Consider the following 26,668-nt stretch of genomic DNA (forward strand, 5'->3'; position numbering starts at 1 on the left):
CCACATCAAGGAGATATAGTAGGTTCATATGTTATCCATGTCAGTTCACTTCCTTCCCACTTCAAAATAAGCACATTGCAGGAAAATTCAGCAGGTTTTTTATTGTCTACTTAGAGCCTTTCCCCCCCCCCCCCACGCTAAGTACGTCCAGTTATAGTAATTAAAAACATAAAACTTTCACATATATGAGCTCAGATTTAAGCCATGAGAAAATGAGAACCTCTGGTCTGAAACAGCCTAAACTAGGATAGATTATGACCCAAATCCAAATTTTCCATTGATGAGTTCGTTTGAATCTTCAACTACATTCACACCAAACTTCATCTATGTTAACACATCCATTTCACAAACACACTGAATGCTTTTTGACAAGTAAGTACCTTACCTTTAATGAAAGCAGGCAAACAACAGTCTTGCACTGTTAGCATATGAAACAGTCTTTTTCATCCAGCCTTCCTAGATCAATACTCTTGCAAAACAGTATTTATTCAGGACTTTTCACTTATACATCTCAAACTATGTTGCACCACTTATTCTTTTGACTAGGAAATTATATAATAATTGCAGGAGTTACACTGTTACACCACATGTTCAAAATTATTTGAGATAAGTGTATAAAGGCAGGATACCTGCAGGCATCCCACCTTGGTTCCTCACCGAGTTAGTGAAAGGACTCACAAATGCTAATCACCACCTTTCTGACAAAAATCAATATCTACACCTATTCACCAAACACACTTTTCATGTGAGCACTTTCTGATTAATTTCACTTAAAAACGAGTCAGGTGAAACTGCTGCTGACTTAATGTGACCTAAGAACATACCAGTAAAAGAGGCAATCCCTTCTGCTTCTTGCATAGCCTCTGACAAATGTACAGCTCCAAATCTCACTGAAATATAAATCTACATACAACCGAAAAAAACCCCAAACAAACAAAAAACAACCCACACATTTTCAGTTTGAAGCTTAGCCATGGAGTCAAAAAGTTGTGAGACAAGGACAACACTGATACTTTCTGCAGTAATTTGCAGACCAAACTGACTTGTTCGTCACAAAACCATGGTTTCACATACAGGTTTCGAAAAGTTATGTGAACTACCTCCTAAAGCAGAGGTGAGCTTCAGCAGTTCACTGCTGTCCAGAAATAGTAACCTGGTACCAATATCTGGTTGAGATTTTTATTTCCTTTTAAAGGGTTTTGAGAATGTTTTTTGTGGTGCAGAACAACATCAGGCTCTAACCATATTCTACTGAAATTACACAACCATCTTTCTTTGCAGATGTAAAATCTCTTCTATATGACCTTCTTCAACAAAGGGAATTTTGACAACCAAAAGGCTGTTTGATCTCTAGGGGCAGGTTTTTTTACAATGAAAGTCTATGATTAGATTTTCTTTATACACTTACCCATTATGAGGCTTGTCTGCATCCCCATCCACTGCAATGATACACAGATGTAGAGAGCCATTGCACTCCATACGCTTTACATGTGAGTAGTTCAGATACCCAGATGCATCTTCAAAAGCTAAGATTACAGAAGACAGACTGACCAAATGCTTTTTGCCTAAACAACATACATTACCACTTTGCTTTCAGACACAGCAGCATTTGTAAATATCCTTTAAATATTTCCCTATATAAAGAAGACAAAAGAGAAAGATACCAACAAAGATAAGAATAAACATCAGAACCTCTGCCAACAATGCTGAATCAGAGAGACTTTCCAACATCTGCAACTATTAACAAGTAATTGCATTAAAATAATTTACGGATGTGAAAAGCACATCATTAAATGAAGCCATTTTGCCAATACAGCTTAAAGAAAAAGAATCCATTCAAACAAACAGGATACCTCTGAAATTTAAAGGTATTCAGAGAACTAACCAATTATTTAAAAAAACCCAGACTTTTCTGTTTTGCTATTCAGTTACTCTGAACAGTTACCTATTACTTTAACATTAAACACACAAATCAAGGACTCCACCAACCCTCTAATAATACCTTTAAAAGCAAAATATGTACCTACAACAAGATCACCAAGCTGTTCAATACACAAATATACCAAACCATACAGTACTAATAAATAACAAATGCTACTATATCTAGATTTTATTTCTACCTAGAGATGAAACACTTTTGCCATAAAGATTATGCCTCAAAATTTACCAACATGAATTACAGACAGAATACATAACACAATACACTTCAGAGAGAGTTTGCACCATGTCCCTCTTTCATAGATATGCTTATTTCTTCTCCTTTAATATGTATCCTGTAGTTTTGCCTACAAAAAAAAATACAACCCAGTAAAAGGTTTTCCAAGACAAAAGGTTTTCTTTATCACAAAGACAAAGCTCATTGCCACAGCACTGTCTTTAAAAATCTATTTACCTTAGCTGCTTCTGTCAGAATACTTACTGGATGCTTTCTTTTAAAGCAAAATAAAGAACACTGTAAGTTCAAGAATTACCGCTTTCTACATATTATCAATACTTTTCACTTCAGGCACTGGAAAACTGCTTTGTCTGTCCCTCCTAATAGGCTTCCAATGCTAACCCTTCCAAACCAGCTCTCTACAAAGTAACTGAAGTAAATAGCCTCTGCCTCTTGAGGGCTAATTGCCAATAGAAACCAGCTGCCTTTCCCCAACTGAAGAAAATCCCCACTGCCTCAGAAAATACAAGAAAAAACTGAAGCCAGCAATAGGCAAAAGCAAAAAGAGGACAAAGCAATCTTCCATGGTCTGTTTATGTCACATTCCTTTCTTCCCACCCCGTAACATTTCTTTCTCCAAGTAAAAGACAAAGAATAATGTCCTCTCACAAAGTGGGGAGAGTGAAGAATAACAATTCATTTAAAGCAGTCCCCAAAATGAAAGAGCAGAAGCTGTGCCTCCTATAAAGTAAGAACAAGAAATCACAGTAGCAGTCTTGCATTAGCTAAGAAAACCAAAATAAGACTTGATGGAAGGTGAAAAAGTTCCAGTATACTTAGTGCACCTAGGTTTGGGGTTTTTTTTTCTATCCAGTTCATGATAACAAGCTTGAAAAATGGAAAATATTTAACGCTCAATAAAAACTTTATTTAAGGCCATAATAGAGCAGTCAAAGTTGAGCGATACTAATTTATTACAATACCAAAATCTATACTAAGTAGTAGTAGTCTCAGTGTCCTTGCCTGTGTTGCTCTGTTGTGGCTAAATCACTGGCTAAACAGCACAAGTCTGTTTTAGGCCAAATGATCCTAATTGCCTCTGCCTAAAAAATCTACCATCTGTGTCTGAGAGCTACCCAGTATGTTCCTAGTGGTGTGTGCAAGCCCCACATGGAAAGCAAATTAGGAAGAAAAACATGCTCGAGACCACTTGATAAAGACAATGAGATATTGACAAAACAGAGTGCCATTTCCACATGGGGTCACAGAGTCTATTTACACGGGTAAAAGGGTGTTTTTAATACACAGCAGACGAGGAACACCAGAAGATGCAGGTGCGTTTCAGGTACGTTAGCAACTCCCCTCAAACGCGGGGCTCCCAAATAACACTCACCTTGAGCTGCCAACACACCTGAAAGCCACAGAAGGCCCAATATTAGCAGTATATTACCACAAGTTAAGCTGTAATTACCACACTTCAGCCTGCTCTGGGGGTGGGCAGGCTATGGAGAGGGGATAACTCACAGCCCCCATCTTGAGGCTTCCGGGGGTGTCCACTCCATTCTCCCCGTGCAAACAAAGCCCCCAGAGCCGCCCAGCCCTAAGCCCCACGTCGGATGTGGGGAAGACACCATTCCTGACCATGGCAGTCATCTGAAGGCTAGGCCACATCCTGCCACAAGTCACAGCCCTACCACAACACCTCGCTTACTTGCCTCATCCCCATGCCCTCCTCTCCAGTATTTTCCCTCACCCCCTCGATACAACCCCATAGCACTACATTAACTTATTACTGCTCTGGGGTTCCCCTCTGCCCCGCGTTCAGGCCGATGAGTCCCTTCCGTTCTTCCCCCACGTCACCCGCGCTTCAGCCGCCACCGCCCCTCCCTCCACGGGCAGAGCGGTGGGAGCCCCGGGGCGTGAGGCATGAGAGGAGGAGCGGCGGGTGGGAGGAAGGCGGCTCCGCACACCCAAAATGGCGGCGGTGGAGCTTGAGTGGGTGCCCGAGACGCTCTATAACACGGCGATCTCGGCCGTTGTGGATAGTTACGGGAGGGCCAGGCGCAGGGACATCCGTTCGCTGCCCGAGAACATCCAGTTCGACGTATACTACAAGGTACGGGGAGGTAGCGGGGGACTGAACGCGGCCGGGCCCGGTAGGGCCTGGGGGAGATGGAAGGAGAAGTGGGCCGGGGGAGGAGGAGGGAGGAGAGTTCCGCGCCCGGCCTGCTGCAGGCCTTGCCCCGGGGGGCTGGGTGTGAGGGGGCACCGGGCCGCGTCCCCATGTCGGCTCTGGTGGCACGCCGGAGCGGAGTAGGGCCCGAAGGACGGGCTGGGGGAGCGAGGGCCTATTTGGGGCCGCCGGGGCTGAGGCTGAAGGAGGGGAGGCGCCGGAAGAGGCTCAGGCAGGGCCGGGGGCCTGTGGCTTCCCCCTCCGGTTGTGGGTACGTGCGTTGCTGGAGAGCGTGGGGCCGCGCAGCGGACGCGTCGTTGCGGAGGACATGGGGAAGGGGCCTGACCTTGGGGGCCGGGGGTGAGGCCTGGGGGCGGGGGAAGGTACCTCCTCGATCTTCTCGCCTTTGGAGCCGGAGAACGGGTAGGGGCAGAATGGGACCGCGTTGTCTGTGTTGGAATATATATTTTACTTTTAACGTATTGGAGGAGGTGATGTCAGTGGTATAAAGAGTGGAGTTTGCTGTGCTTTTGTATTTTCTTTAATGATATGGTAGGAACCAGATGAAAAGAATTGAGACTCATTTAATAATGCCGTTTATTAGCCTTAAATCATTCTTTCCTGAAAGGGCTGTTTCTCATTCAGCTGCCTTTAAAATATCCAGAGTTAAAGGTACACTGAGATGGTCCATTAATTTCTATTGTCCACTAAATGGGCATTTCATCCGTGTGCAGGAGCAGCTGTAAATGAGCATTCACCAGGGGAGAAACAGAAAACCCAAATCCAAACACACCAAATAACCCCGGACAAAGGAAACCTCTAAGATGGGGGATCACCCTTCTTTCCTCTGTCAGCAAATTTCTAAAAACACAGGATGTGCTGAATGAAGTGATTCTTTAGATGAATCTTTATGACTGGGCGTACTGGCTCCTCACATATGCAGAGTAATAGTAGTATTTACAAGGAAGGCTGTTCTTCACTAGAGACAGGAATTGTTTCTGTAGCACTGAAAGAGGCATGTATGTTTTCTGTAAACTAGCTATTATATGTCTGTCTTATATGTTGAGAAACATGGAAACTCCTTTTTACCACATACAAGCATGCTCATGGATAATGATGTGGCTCACGTACAGCAATTATCCAAGACTAAAGATATGGAGCTAATAATGTGGAAGGATATTTGAGGGTTTATTTTTAACTGTTGGTAGGTACCACCATTGACAAATAAACTTTATTAGCATTGCCTGTCCTGGTGTTCATTCAGATGAAAGGATGGCACTTGGTGGCTTTTAAAAGCATAAAACTAAAACCCGCCAGTACATACTTGGCATGTATTGGTACATCCAAGTATTACTCCCAGATTGTTTAAAACCTTATCTTTGTGTGAGCATAATAGATCATTGATTTCTTATCCTTTTGTTTAGCACTCTTCAGTGGTTGTGTTGAATCAGAATCATGTGGAGCTGTTCCATGATGAAAAATGAACCAGCAGTATATCTGACTTTTAAAGACTTTCTAATCTGTTTGTTCTGCTTGTGTACATTGGTATGTCATCTTGTTGGGCAGATGATAAACATGCTAAGTCCTCAAAATAATGTTTTGCTGTACTAATCACTAGCCAGTATTCTCTCTGTTAATGACAGCAATTTGCATTGCTTTTGCTATTGTTTCTGTGGTTTACAACAGGACGATCTTTGGTAATCTGAAATGTGTGAGGTGCACTCATATTCCTCTTGCAAATACATGTCTGTGAGATGTCCCCATATAGGGTAAATAAAACCTGGCTACACAGTGCAGGTGTTTTGCCGCGGCTGCCAATGGGAGGCTGGTCTTCCGTGTTTTCACTACTTGGGTCATTAACACTTTTCCAGTGTAGGTGACCTGGCCTCTTCAGTAGTCACATTCAAGTTAGCTTATACCAAATGTAACTTAATCTTTGATAGGATGCTGAGAGGAAGTCCTCTGCCCTTAATAAATGGTGTTCTGTATGCAGAGATGTCTGCCTGCAATGAATAGCTTGAAGCCTAGCCCAGATTACAAGTCTTTTGGAACAGTGTTTGCATTTTATATGCACCTATACAATGATTAGTGGCTGGTTCTTGATGTCTATATTTGGATGGCTACAGCAATACAAATGACATAGTGAATTAGGTTAGGATGAGGACAGCATCACACCTTTGGACAGTGTTGTATGTGGTGCTTGTTTTACTGTTTTGGTTCTGGATACAGTTATTTTTGAGCTGTGTTCACTGCGTCCTGACCAGCAAGTTCTTTAAAGCAGACGTAGAATTTCCAAAGTCGCGAATAGTTTTTCAAGTTAGAAAAGCCAGAAGACTTAAGTGGTAGTGGTTGCTGCTGTGTTGAGGGGGTGTTAGTTGTTAGTATCATGTGGAATAGTAATTATTCTTTAAATACAGCTGAGGAAAAGTGACTTGTAATTGAGGATTTGTATTAACATACTTGCATTTAGACCTTGAAAAAAGCAGAGAGTCACATTCTGTGATTAATAAAAGGAAGAAAAATGTATGTTAAACACTAGAAACAACTTTCAAGTAATGGTTTGTTATCCAGGTATTAATCATATTGGGGATATTGGGGAAACTGCTGCTGATTTTGTAAGATATCAAAGGTCTTATCAGTCAGATTTTATTTTGATACACAGATGTTCATTGGAAGTAGCAGTACAAAACTTACTTTTGTCATGCTCATATTTTTCTTTTACTCATACATATTGGTATGAACACTCAACATTTGCCAGTCTTGCACAGTTTGCCAACCTGTTCCCATTGATTGACAAGGTAAGCTACACGACTATTGCAACAGCAGAGATAATCAATGTGTTATTATTTCAAAGGGAGAAAAATGCTAGCAGATTGTCTTTGGTCATTGTTTTTTCCCCAGGGCACCCTCTAATCCAGTGGTTGGCTCTATTGTTACGATATGTTACCTTTATTTCCCATTCCCTAAGAAATGCAATTGCTTTTAATTCTAAAATTCCAGAATTGTTAACTTCTAGGACTCGCTTCATAAACCTATGCAGTTAACAAGGTATCAGGTGTGGGACAGTTGCAGAATGTTCTTTGTTGTGGACTTGGTAAGAAATGGGCTGTGCTGCGAGTTGACGGAAGCAGGCAGGTTCCTCATAGTAAGTGTATTTATCTTTCTGTAGTTTTCTTGAGCAATGACTAAAGTTTAAAGTGAGGCAGGATCAAATAATCATGATTATAGTAAAACAACAAAAGTGTAGTGGTCCAGAAGGGTGTTACTGGATTTGACTTTTCTTTGCAACCATTAGAAAAAGAATAGAGACCGGACAGGTCTCTATTAATCTCAGCTGCATTTTGAAGATCTTATAAGTAGTATTGTTACAAGTCACACCTGCATCTGAGGGGGGGAAAAATACAGATGTGCAAACATATCATATTTTGTTTCCTTTGTGTCTTTGCCAGGCTTGTGTATATCCTGCTTGTGTTGTTTCCTGGTAGAACTAGTTAGGTTCTCTTTCTCGTCCTTTGGGGGGGAAAGAGAGAGAGAGGAGGTGTAGTTTGTAGAAGCCAAAGAAAAAATATGCTGGATCTCATGTTAAATAGGATATGCCTAGCAGGCAGCGCTTGCAAATGCCAAAATTCCGTATTAAAAAGCAGGTGACAGCCGGAATAAACTGTAAATCCTCAAGAAATCAGAAAATGAGGAAAATAAAATTAAATATTTTGTAGTTTGTTGGGGAGAGGATAGTGTTTTGAGGGAGGTAATGTAAAGAATCTTGTTTCTGGTGATAGAAATAAGATACATCCAGTTTGACTGTTCAGTTACTCTTTTATACAGAATTCAGTTCTTTCCCCTGTGCCTCATCTGTACATTCTATTTCGTGTAATGATTTCTTTTCTTTGGTTCATAGATTTATTGCAGTTACACACTAGCAGAATGGCCTTGGTCTAATATTGGCTAACAGAGTTTCATGAAATGTTTATTATCCTTTTGGAATGTCTTTTCCGGATCATGTTTTTCTCTTTTTACACTGATTTTCCTTGAAAATCATTTGGGTTTAATGTTCTTTGCATGTTTTGTGATGAGATCATCAACCACGGGAACAATTGGAGATGCCATTAATTTGTTAGTGCAGACCTGTAACCTTCAGTAATTGCACTCTAACTTGTTTTGCATTTAATTTTTAGGCAAAATCCAAAAGACTATAATTATGCTTTCTCTTTGAAGTGGCAGATTAAACTTCTGAAGTGCTCCTACCTCGGTGTGAATCAAAACATCAGATTCTGAGTTTACGTCCTGATAGCTCCAAATTCTATAACAATGAGTGTAGCTCCTGTATCATGTCTCTTTGCTGTTTCCTGCTAATACAAGAAAGCCCAAGCATGGCTAATAAAAGCTCTTGGGTCGCATCTGGATATTCTCTGAACCAAGTAAAATGAATAAACAGGAATTTGCTGACTGTTCACAACAAGCAATAGAACATCCATTCTCTGCACTGCAGTAGAGAGTTGGGGTTTGGTTATTTTACTGATGAAGAATCATTATAAGCATAATTTCTGTAAATTTAAATAAAACCAGTTTGTCCCAAGGCTTCAATCTCTTGGGTATTTGATGAGAATGAAGAGGATAAACTACCCATGAAATAAAGTGTAGCTTTGCTGCTTTAGTTCTGAGGCTTTCTGATCAGAGGAGTGTAAGTGACGCTTGAGGGAGGCAAAAAATCGCAAATAGGTCATATTTTCTAGGACTTCTGCTGTGACTGACCAGTGTGACTTCACACAGACCTGATTGCACTGATGCTGCTGGATTTTGGGGGATCATAAATGAATGTATATGTGGGAAATGATAATGATTTCTGCATGTGTGCACACATGTCCAACCATTCTGATGATCTGGTTAGACTGAGTAATGCGTACAGTAGGACTTCACCAACTCCTGCTTGAATTAAATGATGTCCTTGTATAACCTTTCTAAATTCAAGCCTCATAGTGAAGGAGAATTGTCACTTCATGAGTTTTTTTTCCAATTATTGCTCTTAATTTTAACACGTGCCTTAGTTCTGTAGTCTAAATTTAGGTTAGAACCAAACCATCTTTCCTTGTCATGTCTTCTAACTCCTGTTACTCGATTTGCTTTTCCTTTTTTCCTCTTTGAACCTCTAACTATAGGGCATGTTTTCTTATCCTGATACGTGCTAGCTCCTGCATATTTTCAGTATCCTTCTTGTTGAGTCTTAAACACTAGAACTCATCATAATTCAGATAACGAGGTCACATCTGAACAGAGGTGCTCAGCTCCTGCTGAAACAATTCTAATTTCCACTTCATTTCCTTTGTACTGATTTAACTTCAAAGCAAGCTGGGTTTCCCATTTACTGCTGCAGAGAATCGTGTGTGTGACTGAGGCTCAGGCTTCATACTGCTTGTGCTGGACTCTGTGTACATGTGATGCAAAAAGCTTTGCTGATGTACAGAAGGAAGAGTGAGTGGGAAGATGAGAGGAAGTGTGCTGTGTGTGAAAGCAGTAGGCTCAAAAGTTGTTTCAGAAGTTAGGCTTATTCAATAAGGTTGTTTTGTTTGGTTTTTTTTTTTTTTTCTGATTATTATTTGAGGGAGGTTCATAAAGCCCAGTATTTAGCAGTATTTTCTCAGAGCTGTGAAGCTTGCATTTCTTACGCCCCAAACAGTATCCAGTAGAACTACTGCTTGTCCAGAAGCTTTGCTGATGGTTTTGAATTTGATTGAAAAGAATCAAATGTCCCTAAATTTCTGATGATTTTCTAAGGCTGTTCCCCCACACCCCGTCTATAGAGTCATTTGTCAACAGATTGATTCATTCCACTGTTGACTTGGGGAAACTTTTTCCTTCCTTGTTGAGTAGTGGAAGGAGATTGTGTTTACAGCCAAGCCTCTTTTCCCAGATACTGATGTTTGTTGATTATGTATACAGTTCTTCCCAAATTTGGCATAAAATTCCCCATTAGAATTAGATATGACTAAACATGCTGGGAGCTACTTCGATTTCCTTGTATCTTTAATTCTTACTGAAATCTCCATATTATTTCTTCCAGACTGGAGCAACAGGAACATATTTTTCAAGTTATGTATGCTACAGTTCCTCTTCTTGAGGGTCTTTCTACAACTGGTTATAATTGACCTCCAGCAGCTTTAAGAAATTACTATTAATATTTTTCCTAAGGTTTGGAAAGTCTTTTCTCTTGTGCACAGTGAAACAGCCCAGAATCTGGTGCTATGACTATCCTATCGCCTTTTCTTTGTGTTCGGGCTTTGCTTTTGCTCACAGTTTAACACATCTTTGCCTTTTATTTCCAGGGGTTTGCTAGGATGCAGTTTGAGCTCAGCTTAATCTCTCCAAAGAGAGAAATCTGACAAGTACTTTGATAGAATTATACGTGTGATGATATACTAACAGATAAATTATAGGTTGGCATTATTAATATGCTTGATTGGGGATACCACTGTATGCAGCTTTGCACGTTTAGGTGGATCTGTTACGAGTCAAATACGAAGCCTCAGATCCTGGAGGAGAAACACAATGGTTTTCTCTCACTCTATGCAAAACAGCTTGATTGTGCATGTATGTAATAAGCCTGTATATTAAATTTATCCCTTGGTTCCTGTCTTGAGTGCCAGAATTAATGTGTCAGGGTGAGCTGACGAAATTAGAGGGCTTTTATTCATTTTTCCATAGTTAAAGAAAAATGAGTCTCATTTAAGCTCCAAATAGGTTAATTTTGTGCCTAAAAGGCATCTGTTTCTCCCCAAAAGAATAGTTCTTCAGAAGTCCAAACCTCTGCCATTCTTGTCAGGACATGTTTTTCTTGAATCACTATTTTGTTTTGTTTTTCATGTTCTGTAGCAAGGCTTGTGGTCAGGAATTTCGTCTCTCTAGAGCTTTAACAGGAGAACTGTTTCCTCAGTGCTTGAGACTGCTTCTCAATGAACAAACAAGTGTTACTGCATCTCCTGGAATTGCTTCACAGTTTGACGTATACTCGCTATTTCCATGTCAAATTTTGCTTGAAAACATTGCTGTAACATCTTCAGTGGTTTCAGAAGACTTCAAGCTGAGTGAGTTCCTTAGAAATGCTTGCCAGTGTGTCGAGGGAAGGGGTGAATAGCGTGGTAAGTGTCCCAAGGCTACTGTATTTCTGGTTATACCAGTGAAAAGTAGGTTAGCTTTTTTGTATGCCAGAATAATGCAAGTGGTTATCTTTGAATTCGAATATGTGCAGGTAGCAGGCTTAGACCTTTGGGACATAAGGCAAATTTTACATGAAAATAATTGATTTGTCAAAATGGAGGGTGTAGTTTGGGACCTTCCCCTCCTTCCCACCCAACCAGGGCATTTATTTGTTAGCAGTTTAAGTATCACATGTAGCAGTGGGCACATAACATTGTGTAACTTCATAAATACATTCATTCTGAAACCTTTGACTGCATTTAGTATTTGGTAAACTAGAATCAGAGTAACCTCTGTGATTTTTAGTTAGTGCTGTGAGGTGATAAGAGGAAATGATGATGTACTTCATTGAAAGCCTAATTGTTGAACATATGATAGTGCTTCTGATTGTCCTAAATCCTGGTAAAATAGCTTGGGTTGAGTCTTATTTTCTTCCAGAAATTATCTCATCAATTATTGATGTTTTGGGCATGGAATGCCAGGCAGGATTTAATCTTCTTTTTGACTGTGGAAAATATGTCCTAGGGTTTATAGAACAGTTACCGTTAGCTGTGCTGAAGAAAATGAGGACACTTAACCATGCCTGTAGTTTTTAAATACACTAGACTGGATGTACTTTTGCTGCCAGAGAGAATATGGCTTCAGAAGAAACTGATCCCTTTGAAGTATAGGGACATGGCACTGTTTTATCTGAAGAGTAACTTTGCATGCAAACTTGCACTGTTTTTTTGAAAAACTTCCCTTTTTTTTTTCCTTTTCCCAGCAAAATAGAGCACTGAAAGGAAAACATTCATTTCTGGCAATTGACGTTATTAGGTCACAGTATTTTTGAAGTCTTTTTTTTGTAAGATCTGTTGTCAAAATAACAAACTTGCTGTGCTGTAGAATCAGTGTCATGTGCTTTTGTAAGAGTTGACCAAAACTAAGTTTCTGCCTGGAGGAGATTTTCTCACATGCTGTGTATTGAATACTCAATTCATCTCCTTACAGTTTCGTTGGAGAAAAAGGTGAACCAGCCACAAGATGCTCAACGATAAAATGTTTTATTGTAAATTATTAAAACTGAGAGGAATATTAACACTTTCAGTAAATACGTTTATAATTGAGCATCTCTTAATGTGTTCTCTTGGCCTTACTTTTGTTTACATAAGGGTAGCCGTACTTCTCATGTAGCACGTACCACGGAGGAACACAAACGGATCTCAAATGGCCTATGTTGAAAGGTGGAGCTTCTGGAGAAGTGCCTGAGAGATGTGAGCTACCAGCTTCTCCCTTTTTATTCCTCTTTTTGAATTTTCAAAGGGTGTATGTGATGTTTGTGGTCTTTTTTTACTAGAACAGCTAAAATAACAGTTGTACTGCACCATTCCTGTGTGACCCAGTACTGTACCTCTGCCAGTGGCTGGTGATGCCACGCATAGCTATGGCAAGTGTATAGTGGCACCACCTTCAGTTACATACCCCGCTTGCAGGCATTTGTGGCTCGGGGGCTTCAAGACATCAGGAATTACTAGCCTGCAGTGGATTTTTGACATATATTTGTACTGTGGCTTTTATACCTAGGTAAATTATCAGTATTTATAGCATAATGTGGCAGATAGTTCTGCAAGTTAACTGTGCTTTGCATAAAGAACTGTCTCCACAGTTTGTTTTTTATGAGCAAGTCAACTGATATATTTGCTTATCTGTAGACACAAATCAGCTTGGGCATAAAACTAGTCACTGCTTTTAGTAAATGCATGCACAGATTCACTTGAGTTCTCCTATTTACTGAGGCAGGCTATATGTGTGTGAGCTCAGGTATTAATGGGTGTGCGCTCATGCCTGGCTTTAGCTCTGGGTATTGGTGATTCGCTCCTTGTAGAACTTGTGTTTTTGGAGATTACATACATACAGACACACACGTATACAAAAAAAATCCATTTGTACCCCTGTATGCTAGATTCTGTGTAATTTTAAAATGTTTTCAAAGAACTTGGTATGAAACAAGCTGTTTGTTGTATTTTTTTCTGACTTTAGAGGTTTCTTGATTTTTTGTCTTGGCTTTCTAGTGCATGTCATCTACTGTTTTGATGATGGAGGTGAACATAGACCCTTAAATACATTCATAGATAAACCTCCCCCCCCCCTCCTTGAAACCGCCTATGGAGCTCTGATAGCTTGTGTGCTCAGTTTTTAAACATCAAAGTTGTGCTCTCATATGGAGAAAGTGGAACTGTTACTTCTGCTGTGGCTCGCAGACAGTGGAACTGTTACATCTGCTGTATTTCAAGACTTTGAAATCTGTATTTCATCATAAGTCTCTACTTTGATGGGGCTATGGGACTGATGGACAGCGGTAGAGCAGTTGATGTCCTCTACCTGGACTTGTGCAAAGCGTTTGACACTGTCCCACATGACATCCTTGTCTCTAAATTGGAGAGACATCAATTTGATGGATGGACCACTCGGTGGGTAAAGAACTGGCTGGATGGCTGCACACAAAGAGTTCTGGTCAATGGCTCAATGTCCAGCTGGAGACCAGTAACAAGTGGTGTCCCTCAGGGATCGGTCTTGGCACCGGTCTTGTTCAACATCTTTGTTGCTGACATGGACAGTGGGATTGAGTGCGCCCTCAGCAAGTTTGCCAGTGACACCAAGCTGTGTGGTTCAGTTGACACGCTGGAGGGAAGGAATGCCATCCAGAGGAACCTTGACACACTTGTGAGGTGGGCTGATGCCAAGCTCATGAAGTTTAACCATGACAAGTGCAAGGTCCTACACCTGGGTCGGAGCAATCCCAGACACAGCTACAGGTTGGGCAGAGAAGAGATTCAAAGCAGCCCTGTGGAGAAGAACTTGGGGGTGCTAGTCGATGAGAAAATGAACATGAGTCAGCTTCAGTGTACGCTTGCAGCCCAGAAAGCAACCGTATCCTGGGCTGCATCAAAAGGAGCGTGACCAGCAGGTTGAAGGAAGTGATCCTGCCCCTCTGCTCTGCTCTCATGAGACTTCACCTGGAGTATTGTGTACAGTTCTGGTGTCCTCAACATAAAAAGGACTTGGAACTGTTGGAACAAGTCCAGAGGAGTCCACGAGGATGATCAGGGGCTGGAGCACCTCCCATATGAAGATTGGCTGAGAAAGTTGGGGCTGTTCAGCCTGGAGAAGAGAAGGCTGCGTGGAGGATAGCAGCCTTCCAGTATCTGAAGGGGGCCTATAGGGATGCTGGGGAGGGACTCTTCATTAGGGACTGTAGTAACAGGCCAAGGGGAAGTTTAGATTGGATATAAGGAAGAAATTCTTTACTGTAAGAGTGGTGAGGCACTGGAATGGGTTGCCCAGGGAAGTTGTGAATGCTCCCTCCCTGGCAGTGTTCAAGTACAGGTTGGACATAGCCTTGGGTGACCTGGTTTAGTGTGAGGTGTCCCTGCCCATGGCAGCAGGGTTGGAACTGAATGATCTTAAGGTCCTTTCCAACCCTAACTATTCTATGGTTCTATTAAGCTGTAGTAAGAACTCATTCTTAAACTGTAAAATGTATTTCTCTTTTTCTTTCAGCTTTACCAGCAGGGCCGCTTATGTCAGCTGGGTAGTGAATTTTGTGAACTAGAAGTTTTTGCAAAGGTGCTTCGAGCTTTAGATAAAAGGTAAGTATCTTTATATACTGATAAATCTTACTTCAGCTCTTTCTTGATCTAGGTTTTGCATTTGGAAGATCTCTAGCTTTCTTGGTCTTATTAGCCCATCTGTTAACCACAAGAATATTTCTTTAGATTTACAGATGAGCTTTTAACTTACAGAGTTTTTTTTCTCTCTCTCTCTGTTCCAAAAAATAAAACAGTTGGAACATCTATGTAAATGTGAGAAGGCATCTGTGGTACTTGGTCCCCAGAGTGCTTGCTTTGTTGTTGCTGTGCCATGGTTTAACCTGGTAGGCAGCTGAGAGCCACACAGCTGCTCATTCACCCACCAGTGGGATGGGGAGAGAGTCGGAAGGGTAACAGTGTGAAAACTCGTGGGTTGACATAAAGTTAATTTAATAATAATTTTTTGTTAAAAGGGGAGGGAGGGGGGAAGAAAACAACAGAGAGAGGAAAAAAGCACAAACAAGAAAAACAAGCAATGCAAAAAGATGCTGGTTGCTCACCACTAACTGATCAATACTCAGCCAGTCCTGAGCAGTGCCGAAGTACTTGTTGTCTGTTGTACCAAATCCTAAGTGAAGGGTTATCAAGCTGATAGGATCACCCCAGTTTAAAGAGTTTTCTTGTCGTTAAACATTTGAATTTGTGGTGTTACGCTCAGAACTTGACATTCTTTGGAATAATTTTTGAGTTGTTAGACATGGCTCCTTCCCATTGTGTGTATGTGTGATGTTCATGGGTTCGTCATTGCTTGTCTATTTGCAATTTCAATGGGACTTGTGGGGTGAGGGTGGATTTGAGGCTTTCCCCCCCACAAAGCTTTAGCTGAAAATGTTGTTTTCCAGTTCTAGTATTGTGTGGTTAGCTTGTGTTTTGCTTACAGTCCAGGGTGTCCTAGTAAAGAACTTTATGTACGCTCACTTTATTTGTTGGATAATCCAACAACTGTAATCCATTAGCCTTGAGATTGACAACTATGCTTGTATTCATCTGGTTTTGGTTTGAGAGAGGGTTGGAGTTATTTCTCTGAATCACTATTCATTTGAATTCATGGCACTCAAGAGCCAACTGGCTGCAATGCTTTAAAAACTTCATCTGTAATCAGATTCTGTTTTCTTTTGTTTCAGGCATCTGCTTCATCACTGCTTCCAGGCTTTGATGGACCATGGAGTAAAAGTTGCTTCTGTACTGGCCTGTTCTTTCAGTAGATGGTGCTCCTACATTGCAGAATCAGATTCTGCTGTAAAAGAAAAAGCAATCCAGATTGGTTTTGTTTTAGGTAACTGGTGATGATAGGCTGTTTAAAGTGTGGTCCTTTCTTTCATGCAAGCTTCAGTTAAGCTAATGCCTATCTTTTTTCCTGTTAATGTCTGTGGCTTTTTTTTAAAGAGCATGTGTGGTTTTGGAATGTCGTTTTTAGAAAACTACTTGGTGTCTTGAAAAAAATACATTGGATTTTTATATCTAAGAATATTTAGGCGCATCTTTGTTATTTCAGATGTTTTAGATTTAAAATTTGCTTGCTGATGTGAAGTCTTAACATTAAGACTGCATAACTTTAGTATTGGTAAATATTTCTTGACAGAAAAATGTAGGAAGGCTATGTAATACCAAAAAGTCATTTTCAACTGAAGGAGAATTCTTCTACTTTTCTATTTTATCTTTTTCAGTTCATGACTGGAGGGTTTAACATTGACAGGATTCTGATATATGTGCAGTTCTGTGAAATAAATAAGTTTCCTTACAAGACTTGGGCAAACCCTTTTTCTCTTAAAAAGGTGTTTTGCTGTTCAGGTTTCTCTTTGTTCTTGATTTATATTGGTTTTTTTTTTCCAGGGGGGTTCCTATCAGATGCAGGCTGGTACAGTGATGCTGAGAAGGTATTTCTCTCCTGCCTTCAGTTATGTACCCTTCACGATGAAATCCTTCACTGGTTTCGTGCCGTAGAATGCTGTGTAAGGTGAGCTCACCTTTAATTTCTGTAAATCTCAGTGTGAAATACACATTAATATGTCTTTGGACATTAATTGTCTGAAGATGTCTTTGTCTTTGGACAAAGCTATTAATATGGCTTTGGAGCCATCAAGCTTCAGGTGTTCCCTTTAGTGTTCTGCTGCACTAGAATACTTTCCTGGCTAGAGCTGAAGCTCAGGAGGTGCTTTTTTTATGCTAATCCCTGGGTTTTCTGCTTGTAAACTGGCAGCACAGTTCAGTGGGGGTGAAAAAATAAAAGCCATTTTGCCTTTCTGCTTAATGTGTCATGGGTAACAGATGCTGGGTGGTTAGAGTGGTCCAGGACCTTGGTGTTTTCAAGGGGGTTTGCATATGAAGGAGTGTTATGTGTTGGTGTTTGCTGAAATTATATTTACTACAAGAAGAATTTGGCAAATTCAAACAGAAGTGATGTAAACACAGTTGAGACAGAAATAAAAGAAAACCACACCTTTCCTGGCTGCAGATCCAGTGAGTTCTCTTGCGCTGTAACTGTGCTCCTGAACTGTGTGATGGGGTAAATGTTTAAATATCCAGTTCCTGTGGACAACTTTAGTCACAGCTTAAATATTTGGAAAAGAATTTTTGCTTTTTGGAGGTGTTAGGCATTTGTACCTTGTTTCTCAAGGCTGTTGTCTGGTCCCTGGAGCTTCCACTTCCATTCACAGAGGCCTCAAATTATTGTTGAGTTTTTAGTTGTACCTCAATGTGTGCTGCCGTGCTGCAGCTGGCAGTAAGTAGCTGGCTCGTTTTTATTGGTGACACCATGAGTGACCTCTTTTGCATGCTCCAGGTATGTGTTTGAATAGGTGTGTGCTAGTGAGCCTAGTTAAAATAGGATTATTTCTTTTCAGCTGTTGTAATGGGCAACAAAGTATGTACTGTATTTATCTGAATATAGGGCAAAGCTTGTTTTGGGAAGCTGCTCAAAAAAAAAAAAAAAATCCACGCATCGTGTTATGGTTGGACAAATATGAAGGATAAATAGGCTTTGCCAGTAGCTACTTACTTTATGTGCCAACCAGAGGGCCTTATGAGTGGCTGCTGCTCTGCCTTGTTCTGCCCTGCCAGCTACCACTGGGTCTTCTTCCAGAAATAAGATGATGCCAGGAAAAGACTGGGCACATATACACCTTCCTAGAGCTGGGGGATGATATATATAGTAGCACTGTTAATACTTGGTCTTTTGTTCTCTAATTAATCTAAAAGTTGTATCAGGCTGCTTGACAAGTTGGAGAAGGTGCCTGAAAAATGAACTCTCTCCCTTTCTCCAAATAGGGCAGGGGAATGAAGAGAAGGTAAATAAAGTCAAAAAGATGACTCTGTTGGACAGCTGTATACAGCCCGCACAGCTGTGGGGAGATGATTTTCACTTTTTGTGTTATGAAAAGCCATCTGATATTAGGATGAACTGGGGATGTTAATTCAGTTTGGGCAACTGATGGTTGGCCTCCTTGTAACATCAAGTCCCTCTGGGCAGCACTGTGAATGAGGAGACACTGCTTTATTTTCAGGCCTCTCCCAGGCAGTCAGATAACAGCATCATTTATTTGGAAATGATAATAGAAGGAATTTGGAACACTCTTCTTGTGGGAGAGCACAGTCATTATACTCAGCTTTGAAGTCATGAGGCAGTAAGATAATCTTTTTGATGTTGCTGTCTAATCCCTCCTGTGGGATATGTTCTCCTTACCACTGTGCTTGCACCAGAGGTAGTTGGAATTTCCAGAGAATAAGTCCAGCTTTTAAAAATAAAACACTCTAAAAAAAAAAAAAGTGTCTGCTCTTGCTCTAAAAGCTCGAAAGTCTGATCTCTGGGAAACGAATGCATTGCATTAATAATAGGATCAAGTTTAAAAACATGCAAAGTTTAGTGTTATGTATATAGAATTTGGTGCTTGTTTGTACTAGCAGTAGTAAATCGTATGGAGAAACTTGAGAAAATGTGAAGGTCTGAGATTTCTACGAGCCTGTATGCTACTTTCCTGCATGTGTGTGCTACTTTTGATTTCATTTCCCTCATTATTAGATGTTAAACAAGAAGGCAAAATATATATTACAAATACGTGGTTCTCTCACTTCATTGTTTCACATTTTACTGATTCTTTGGGATTTTTTGTGATGTTCTTGGACTTCTAAACTGCTTTGTAACATTGTTTGCTATGTTTGTATGCTCTTAGAGAAGGGGGGGGGGAGCTATTCCCCAAAAGCTATTATTGCAGACAGCAGAATGATTCATAGCTATTAGCATAAATGTCCTAAGGCATTTTTTTCTTCCTCTTGGCTTTATCTTCTAAAATTCCTTTGGATTAATAAAGGATTTCTTGTGACTCTAAACTGGATCACAGAAACTCTGCTTATCCTAGAGGTTTGGGTTAGGCTTAGCCTGGTTTTTTGGTTGATTTCTTTGTTTTTAGACCCTATCACTGTAGCATCCAGATACTGGATATTATATTTCCCAGGAACTTATCGAAATTGCAGCACCATCTCTACTGGCTTATACCATTACATTGGATTTGGGCTTCTTATTTTTGACGTTGCATAGCAGCTTCCAACTGAATGGCGTAGACAAAATAGTTTCCTTCTGCAGGGAAACTGTAATGGCTTAGTTTTGCTCTCAAGTTCCTTTCAAATTCCTCTCTCGTTGCATGAATGCTAGATAGCGTTGTGCTGCCTGTGACTCAGAACGTGGTGCACTTCTACATCATGTTTAGTTCTCAGACCTAACTTAAGGAAAAATGTGGCTGTTGCTTTTTTCCTGGTTTTCAGCTGTGTTGCTGCATTTCTCATTGGAAAGCTGGTGTTTATGTAGCTTGTTTCAGGGGTGTTTTGAAGGTCTTGTCATTTCTTTTGATGTTCTCTTGCATGGCTCATACATCTGCTGTGTGCTCTCTTCTTGTGAGAATGTGAACTTGATTTCCTCTCCTGTTAGTGGTCGAGTTTTATGATACGTTTCCTAAGGAAGGTGTAGGGAGAGACTCAGTTAGAGGCAAGCTGAACTTGGAAGGCAAGCTTCAATGTGTTGTTTTGCTGCTGCAGGAGGCTCGGCTACAATAGCTTAAATCTCTGCTTGGAGCAAATGCAAACAGGAAATGGGTTTAGAGAAGCATTTGATCAAAAACCTCACTGTTCCTTCTTCTCCCTTACCAGTTTGTTGGAAGATCTATCATAATGTATCATAAAAGGAAAAAAGATGCTGTACCTATGTATGAGCTCCCACTTTGAGTTGTAGCCTCTCAGCAGTACAGGATTATGTCTGCTTTACTCTGTATTTTTCTCCCTGTGTCCTGTTGTGCTCAGTCTGTGAGGGCCTGCCTGATGTTTTTCAGTCTCTGTTACTCATTGTCTAATAACAGATTTGCAGGAGGGACAATGGAGGTTAATTTACCAACATTCCGTGTGTGCTAAATGGCAGGCATTTGCAATGGAGAAGGAACAGCTGTCTCTTCTTAGCCTGCAATGGGTGGGAATAGAGTTCTGCCCTTTAGGCTTGGAATATGATAACACACACATTTTGAATGTATCTCTTTAAAGTAAATAAGCATCAGCCTACGCTAAGGGAGGGAAAAAAAAAGTCTTTACTTTTGCTTTAAATCAGTGCCAGAAACTGAAGTTGTTGTTTCTCTAGAGAAACAAGAGTGTGTTTCAGTAGTGCTGTGTTTTACTGTGCGCATTTGGCTGTTGTTTCATGAAGCTTCTGTTAATCCTTCAGATGGGAAGGCAGAAGGCTGGAAGATGGGCCAAGGTGGGGGAGAGGTGTTTTAGAGTTACTGTGACCTGGTTCAATAAAATAGAGTTCTCTGATGGTGCTGAGTCAGTGCTGGACATCATCTTAAAAGGATGTGACTACATCTGTTGTGAAGACACCCCCCTAAACAACAAATGCCCCCTTGTGAAGTGCTAGGCTACTTGAGGTCGGAGGGAGAAGTGCAGAGACGTGTAAGAGCTAGCAATGTCTGTGCTTACCTGGTGTCTGCTTCAGTTTACTATGGAAAGGAGGTAGAAGGATTTTAATACTGTATATTACAGGGGTTTGGAAGTGGAATTTTACCAGTGTTGAGAAGACTGTTTTAGGAGAAATAAAACACAAAGCCACCACACCAAAGTGATGTAAGCTCTTGAATATGTAGAACTGCATCAATATGTAAAATCAGTTGACATCTCCAGCAGGAGCAGTTCTTGCCATGCAAGAGACAGAGCCTGGGGAGTACTGAAATGTTACACAGTAAATACTCTGCTGGACTGAACTCAGTGCAGCTTTGTTGGGATGACAGCCTGGTTCTGTTTGTATAGTACAAATTGCAGCTCCGTGGTACTACTGTACGTGGAGCTGGTTTATTCAGACACCATTTAGATGATCTCTTTACATATTCCTAAGGTTGCTGCACGTTCGGAATGGTAACTGTAAATATCACTTGGGAGAAGAAACATTCAAACTGGCTCAGTCTTACATGGACAAACTTGCAAAACACGGCCAGCAGGCGAACAAAGCAGCACTCTATGGGGAGCTGTGTGCACTTCTCTTTGCCAAGAGCCACTACGATGAGGTGAGTGGGATTTTGGTTTGGTTTTGCTTCAGAAAACTGGTCATGAAATCATGACATCTGCTTGGATGTTCCACAACTGGCTCAGTATTCACTTAATCTCCATAGCTGGAGCTCCTGATCCTTGTTTTTCGGTCACTGTGAGGCAGTGCCTGAGGAATACTTGGTGTATTGACGTTTTTCTATGTACTGAGTACTTTGACCAACATTAAGAAATGATATGTGATAATTAGTGGTATGTGTTGGTCATCAGTAAAGGAAATACTACATTAAAAAGCTGATTTTAATAGGTAAAACTAAATAGCTGAACACAGCTAACAATTCTTTGCACCTATCTTATAAAAACTGCCTGAAGTGTAACCGCTGTATAAACTGCAGTTTTCCTTTAGCTCTTAAGTACACTGACCAGGAAGTTGGCCTACACAATAGGAATCATGAGGATGACTTGGAAGTTTATAAAATACCCCTTTTTGTCAGTGCAAGGTGTTATAATACATGCCTTAGGCTAGCATAGAGTACTTAAGCATTCAGTATTAACCGTAAGAATGCTTTTTAGGTCCATCCTTTAACACATCTCTGAACAAGTTTCATTACATAGAAGTAATCAACAGTATTTACCTTTTGTGATGTAAATGACCATTATACTGTTCATAGCCAAGTAATGTTTTTTTCTTAATATTGCAACCTTGTGAAGTTCTAGCTTCATTATGTTGGCAACTTTGTTCAACAGGCTTATAAATGGTGCATAGAAGCCATGAAGGAGATCACAGTTGGCCTGCCTGTAAAAGTAGTAGTGGATGTTTTACGACAAGCTTCAAAGGTGAATTAAAACTCTTCCATGTTTCTTTTGTAACTAAATTGCTACCAAGAATGGGTGAGCATAGGCGGTACCTCCAGTATACCTGGGTAAACAGGTTCATTTCATGAGCCTTAGGGCTCGTTAGTTGTGTTTAATTGGTCCACCTCTGTCTCAGACCTGGTGGAGGGTTGGTTTTGAGCTCCAGCTGTTCAAATGAGCATCATGACAAAGTTAATCTGAGAGCATTCCCTGGAAAGGTGCTCTGTTCCCTGTTTGATCTAGACTAGGTACATCACCAGCCCTTTAGTCAGGATAACGTAGAAGTTTAGGAATGTTATCTGTCAACCTTTTCATCAATAACTGAGAAATCTTTTAGTAACCATATTTTGAAATTACCAATAGTAGTTAGGAACTGCAGCAGTGTCTGGAGGAGTTGAGTTGGGGGGCTACACCTCTTCACACGCTTCATTTCAACCTGTTTAGGCTTGCGTTGTGAAACGTGAATTTAAGAAGGCTGAGCAGCTGATAAAGCATGCAGTATACCTTGCCAGGTAAGTGGCGTTCCAAAAAAACCCCAAACCTTTCAAACTTACTTTTCTCTTGCTTCAGCTTGTAATAGAAATATATTTCTACAGGGAGCATTTCGGAGCCAAGCACCCCAAATACTCTGATACGCTACTAGACTACGGATTTTACCTGCTCAATGTAGACAATATATGCCAGTCTGTTGCCATCTATCAGGTATGCAGCAGGACTAAGTGTGTGTCTTCAGTTTCCCTTAATCCTCATAGTCTCTGAAATGTTTCTGCTGAAATTCACATGCATTAATTCATGGGGATAAATAATAGTTGATTAAGTGACTGCAATGCTCGTTCTTTAAAAACAAAACACCAAAGTACCCTCAAATGTGGGGTTTTGCTTTTCCTCCCCCCGACTCCAAAGTGCTTTTATATATTCAGTGTCTCAAGTACATAGGCCCGCAGAATTTCAGAGCCAGTTGATTATTTTCCCCCCTTTTTAACAACAAGAGAGATTGATTTGAGGTTTTTTTTTCTGTGTTGACAGATTAAATGCTTTTCTTGTAACTCTTTCAGACAGCTCTTGATATCCGGCAGTCAGTATTTGGAGGTAAAAACATCCATGTAGCTACAGCTCATGAAGACTTGGCTTACTCTTCATATGTTCACCAGTACAGCTCTGGAAAATTTGACAATGCACTGTGAGTACAAGCATTTGAGGCGCTGGCAGCCAAGTTAGTCCTGTAAGGGGAGAAAAATGTTCTTAGATGATACGGACTGTCCAGTTAGACCTTAACTGCTTCAGTTAATTGCATTAGTGTTCTAATATTTTATCAGTCAGCTGTTAATTTGTATATATGTATCTTGAATGAGTTACTTAACCTTTCAGATTCCATGCTGAACGTGCTATTGGCATTATAACTCACATTCTTCCAGAAGACCATCTTCTCTTGGCATCTTCAAGGCGAGTTAAAGGTAGGACCCTTCACTGTGTTACAGGGACAGTTTGAAATCACTCACTCAGGTGTGTTTATGATTTTTCCTCAAATGGATGTCACTCTGGAATATTTGTAGCCCTCAGTGTCCTCTGCCAACACACTTGTAAAATACATAAATCCTTTCTTTAAAACTTCACCTTTGAGGGACCGGAGAGTATAAAAATACGTGATGGGAGTTTCATATCTGGTGTAACCTGTTTGAAAACAGTTTGTAATAAACACAAAGTCTGATGAGATATCTTGGATAGAAGGCTTCCTGCTGCCTACAGTTAACACCTCTTTGTGTTTGGACCACAGTAACATTGTTTTTCCTCTCCCACATTCAGCACTTATCTTGGAGGAGATTGCAATAGACTGTCACAACAAGGAAACTGAGCAGAGGTTACTTCGGGAAGCTCATGACTTACATCTGTCCTCACTCCTGTTAGCTAAAAGAGCCTTTGGGGAGATTAATGTACAAACAGCAAAACACTATGGCAACCTTGGAAGACTGTATCAGTCCATGAGAAATTTTAAGGTAAGATTATACTGACTTAGGTCTTGACTTAAAATCTGCAGACATCTATAAATCTGCCACAACAAATGATGGTTTCCAGTGTCCATGATTCATAAGGTCAGTTGGTAGCTTTACAACTGGAAAACTTGTACTTTATAATTCATCTCCCTAAAGCTTTGCACAAAAAGAATCCACTGAGATGCATGATGCCTTCAGAGACAGGGTGACAGCAATCTTTATGACAGAAAGAGCAATACTGCTTGCTGATCCACTTGGCTAAGAGCTTGAAGAAGTTCTGGCTTTCTTACTTCTTTCCTTTTATAAAATACTTACAGGCTGTTTAGCTTCTCCATAGTTACATTTCTTTGAACCTGCCTTGTTTTCCTCTTTTTATGTTATGGTGCGTGGTGTCTGACTGACCTCTGTGAATTTGATCCTCATAGGAAGCAGAAGAAATGCACATCAAGGCAATTCAGATTAAGGAGCAGCTTCTAGGTCAAGAAGATTATGAAGTTGCCCTGTCAGTGGGCCATCTAGCTTCTCTCTATAACTATGATATGAACCAGTATGAAAATGCTGAAAAGCTCTATTTGAGGTCCATAGCAATTGGTAGGTGATTCTTAAAATGTGTGACTGTAAAGGTTTAGTACTGCAGGAAACATTATTAAGTCATGTATTCAGGTGTTTAGTAAACAACTTGCTGCAATGCAGCCTGGTTTATTTTGTATGTGGTTGCAATCTAAATATAATGCTTTTTCTTGAATGTTCTCCCAGGGGTTGAATTCTGGAATTGTATTATTTTCAGTGCTTCATCAGAATTCATTTTTGAAAGCATCTGGAAACAGAGTAATTAGAAGCTTGGATGTTTATCTTTAGATTACATTTTGGAGCTGTGGTTGGAAGTGCAGAATGTAGTTAAATTGTGAGAGGAATGGAGAGCTGTTGTGCCCATCAGCCTGACTGTATTCTCATTAAATATTTTTGTTGCCTGTTATCATTTGCAGTAAAATTATAATTCCAAATCAAATGCATTTGTAGGCCATGCTGTGGCTCAGCTTGGAGACTGTCTGTCTTTGTACAGTTCTGCACAGTGCGTTACAAAAAAGCCTTTATGTGACTGGGCATGTAAAGCTACAGTGCAATTAATGATCCAGTCACAGAGTCCCTGAGGACAAGTTCCAATATCCTGAAAGTAGGAGGTAGATAGAATTCAAAGCATCCTCCAGGAAGCTTGCATATTGTTGGGGTTCTTGATTGACCATAACAAAAAGGTCCATGGTGTTGGTTAAAAAATGTCACCAGAAATAATTTTGTTTTCTTTTGGATTTCTTTAGGAAAGAAGCTTTTTGGGGAAGGATACAGTGGACTTGAATACGATTACCGAGGCCTCATTAAACTGTACAATTCCATTGGTAATTACGAGAAAGTCTTTGAATACCACAATATTTTGGCCAATTGGAATCGGTTGCGGGATCGGCAGTTCTCGGTTACAGATGCTCTGGAGGACGTAAGCATTAGCCCTCAATCCACTGAAGAAGTGGTCCAGTCTTTTCTGATGTCTCAGAATGTTGATGGACAGAGTAGTTAAGAACTTGGTCAATAAACCAGTTAAGGTTTTTTCCCCCCAGGTTACAGGGGGAAAAGTCATACTGTGAAATCTAAACCATGTAGTCCTCTGGGGGCTGGAATTTGCATTGAAACACTGGTCCAGTCTATTAAAGAGTGCCCATACGGATGAATGTGTGTTAAATTCTTATCAGCATGTGTATGGCATGTTTAGTTCGGCTCACATTTTGAACTTGGTATTCCAGAAAACCCCTTCTTTCTCTCTTCTTTCAAAAGAAGCTACTTTGCAGAAAGTCTGCAAGAAAACCTTAAATAAAACTGTTTGAGCTCAAAAGAGTTGCATTCTTATTATGAATGGAAGGTTTCATCAAGAGCTTTCTGCTGTTACATAGGAAGAATAAATGCTGTACAATAAGAAGTTACAGGAGAAGGGTCTTTCTACTGTACACATAGCAAAGTTAATCATAAATATCAAGAGAAGGGAGGATGCCCTAGCCTTGGGTCTGCCTTACGAAGAAAAGTGGCAAAGAACCACTCTGGAAAGCAGCATACTCCTTGTGAACCATGCCAGGGGGTTAAGCCAGTCACCACCGTGTGTTGTTGTGAACAC

At 40.5% G+C, this 26,668-nt stretch overlaps 1 protein-coding gene across 1 annotated transcript; it reads left to right on the plus strand.

The window, feature by feature from the left end:
* The first annotated feature begins 4,078 nt into the window (after positions 1-4,078).
* APPBP2 (amyloid beta precursor protein binding protein 2) lies at positions 4,079-26,392 on the plus strand. The gene is made up of 13 exons (XM_061368661.1): positions 4,079-4,271; positions 15,060-15,148; positions 16,273-16,424; positions 16,982-17,105; positions 21,516-21,684; positions 22,412-22,501; positions 22,964-23,031; positions 23,116-23,221; positions 23,575-23,699; positions 23,888-23,973; positions 24,323-24,513; positions 24,936-25,101; positions 25,827-26,392. Exons 1-13 carry the CDS (start codon positions 4,131-4,133, stop codon positions 26,078-26,080), a joined length of 1,761 nt encoding a protein of 586 aa, XP_061224645.1. The 5' UTR covers positions 4,079-4,130; the 3' UTR covers positions 26,081-26,392.
* The last annotated feature ends 276 nt before the right edge of the window (positions 26,393-26,668 follow it).

The sequence above is a fragment of the Neopsephotus bourkii genome, unplaced genomic scaffold (assembly GCF_033783945.1).
Source record: "Neopsephotus bourkii isolate Nb327-2 ecotype Australia unplaced genomic scaffold, CSIRO-AGI_Nbou_v1 NB_140, whole genome shotgun sequence".
NCBI classification, from domain to species: Eukaryota; Metazoa; Chordata; class Aves; order Psittaciformes; family Psittacidae; genus Neopsephotus; species Neopsephotus bourkii.

What these genes read in the sequence shown, in the direction of transcription:
- APPBP2 (XM_061368661.1), top strand. Translation starts at nt 4,131, where the DNA reads ATGGCGGCGGTGGAGCTTGAGTGGGTGCCCGAGACGCTCTATAACACG. An exon ending in CTTCGAGCTTTAGATAAAAG is followed by an intron (nt 15,149 to 16,272) that starts GTAAGTATCTTT and finishes CTTTTGTTTCAG; the next exon opens with GCATCTGCTTCATCACTGCT. An exon ending in TTTTACGACAAGCTTCAAAG is followed by an intron (nt 22,502 to 22,963) that starts GTGAATTAAAAC and finishes CAACCTGTTTAG; the next exon opens with GCTTGCGTTGTGAAACGTGA.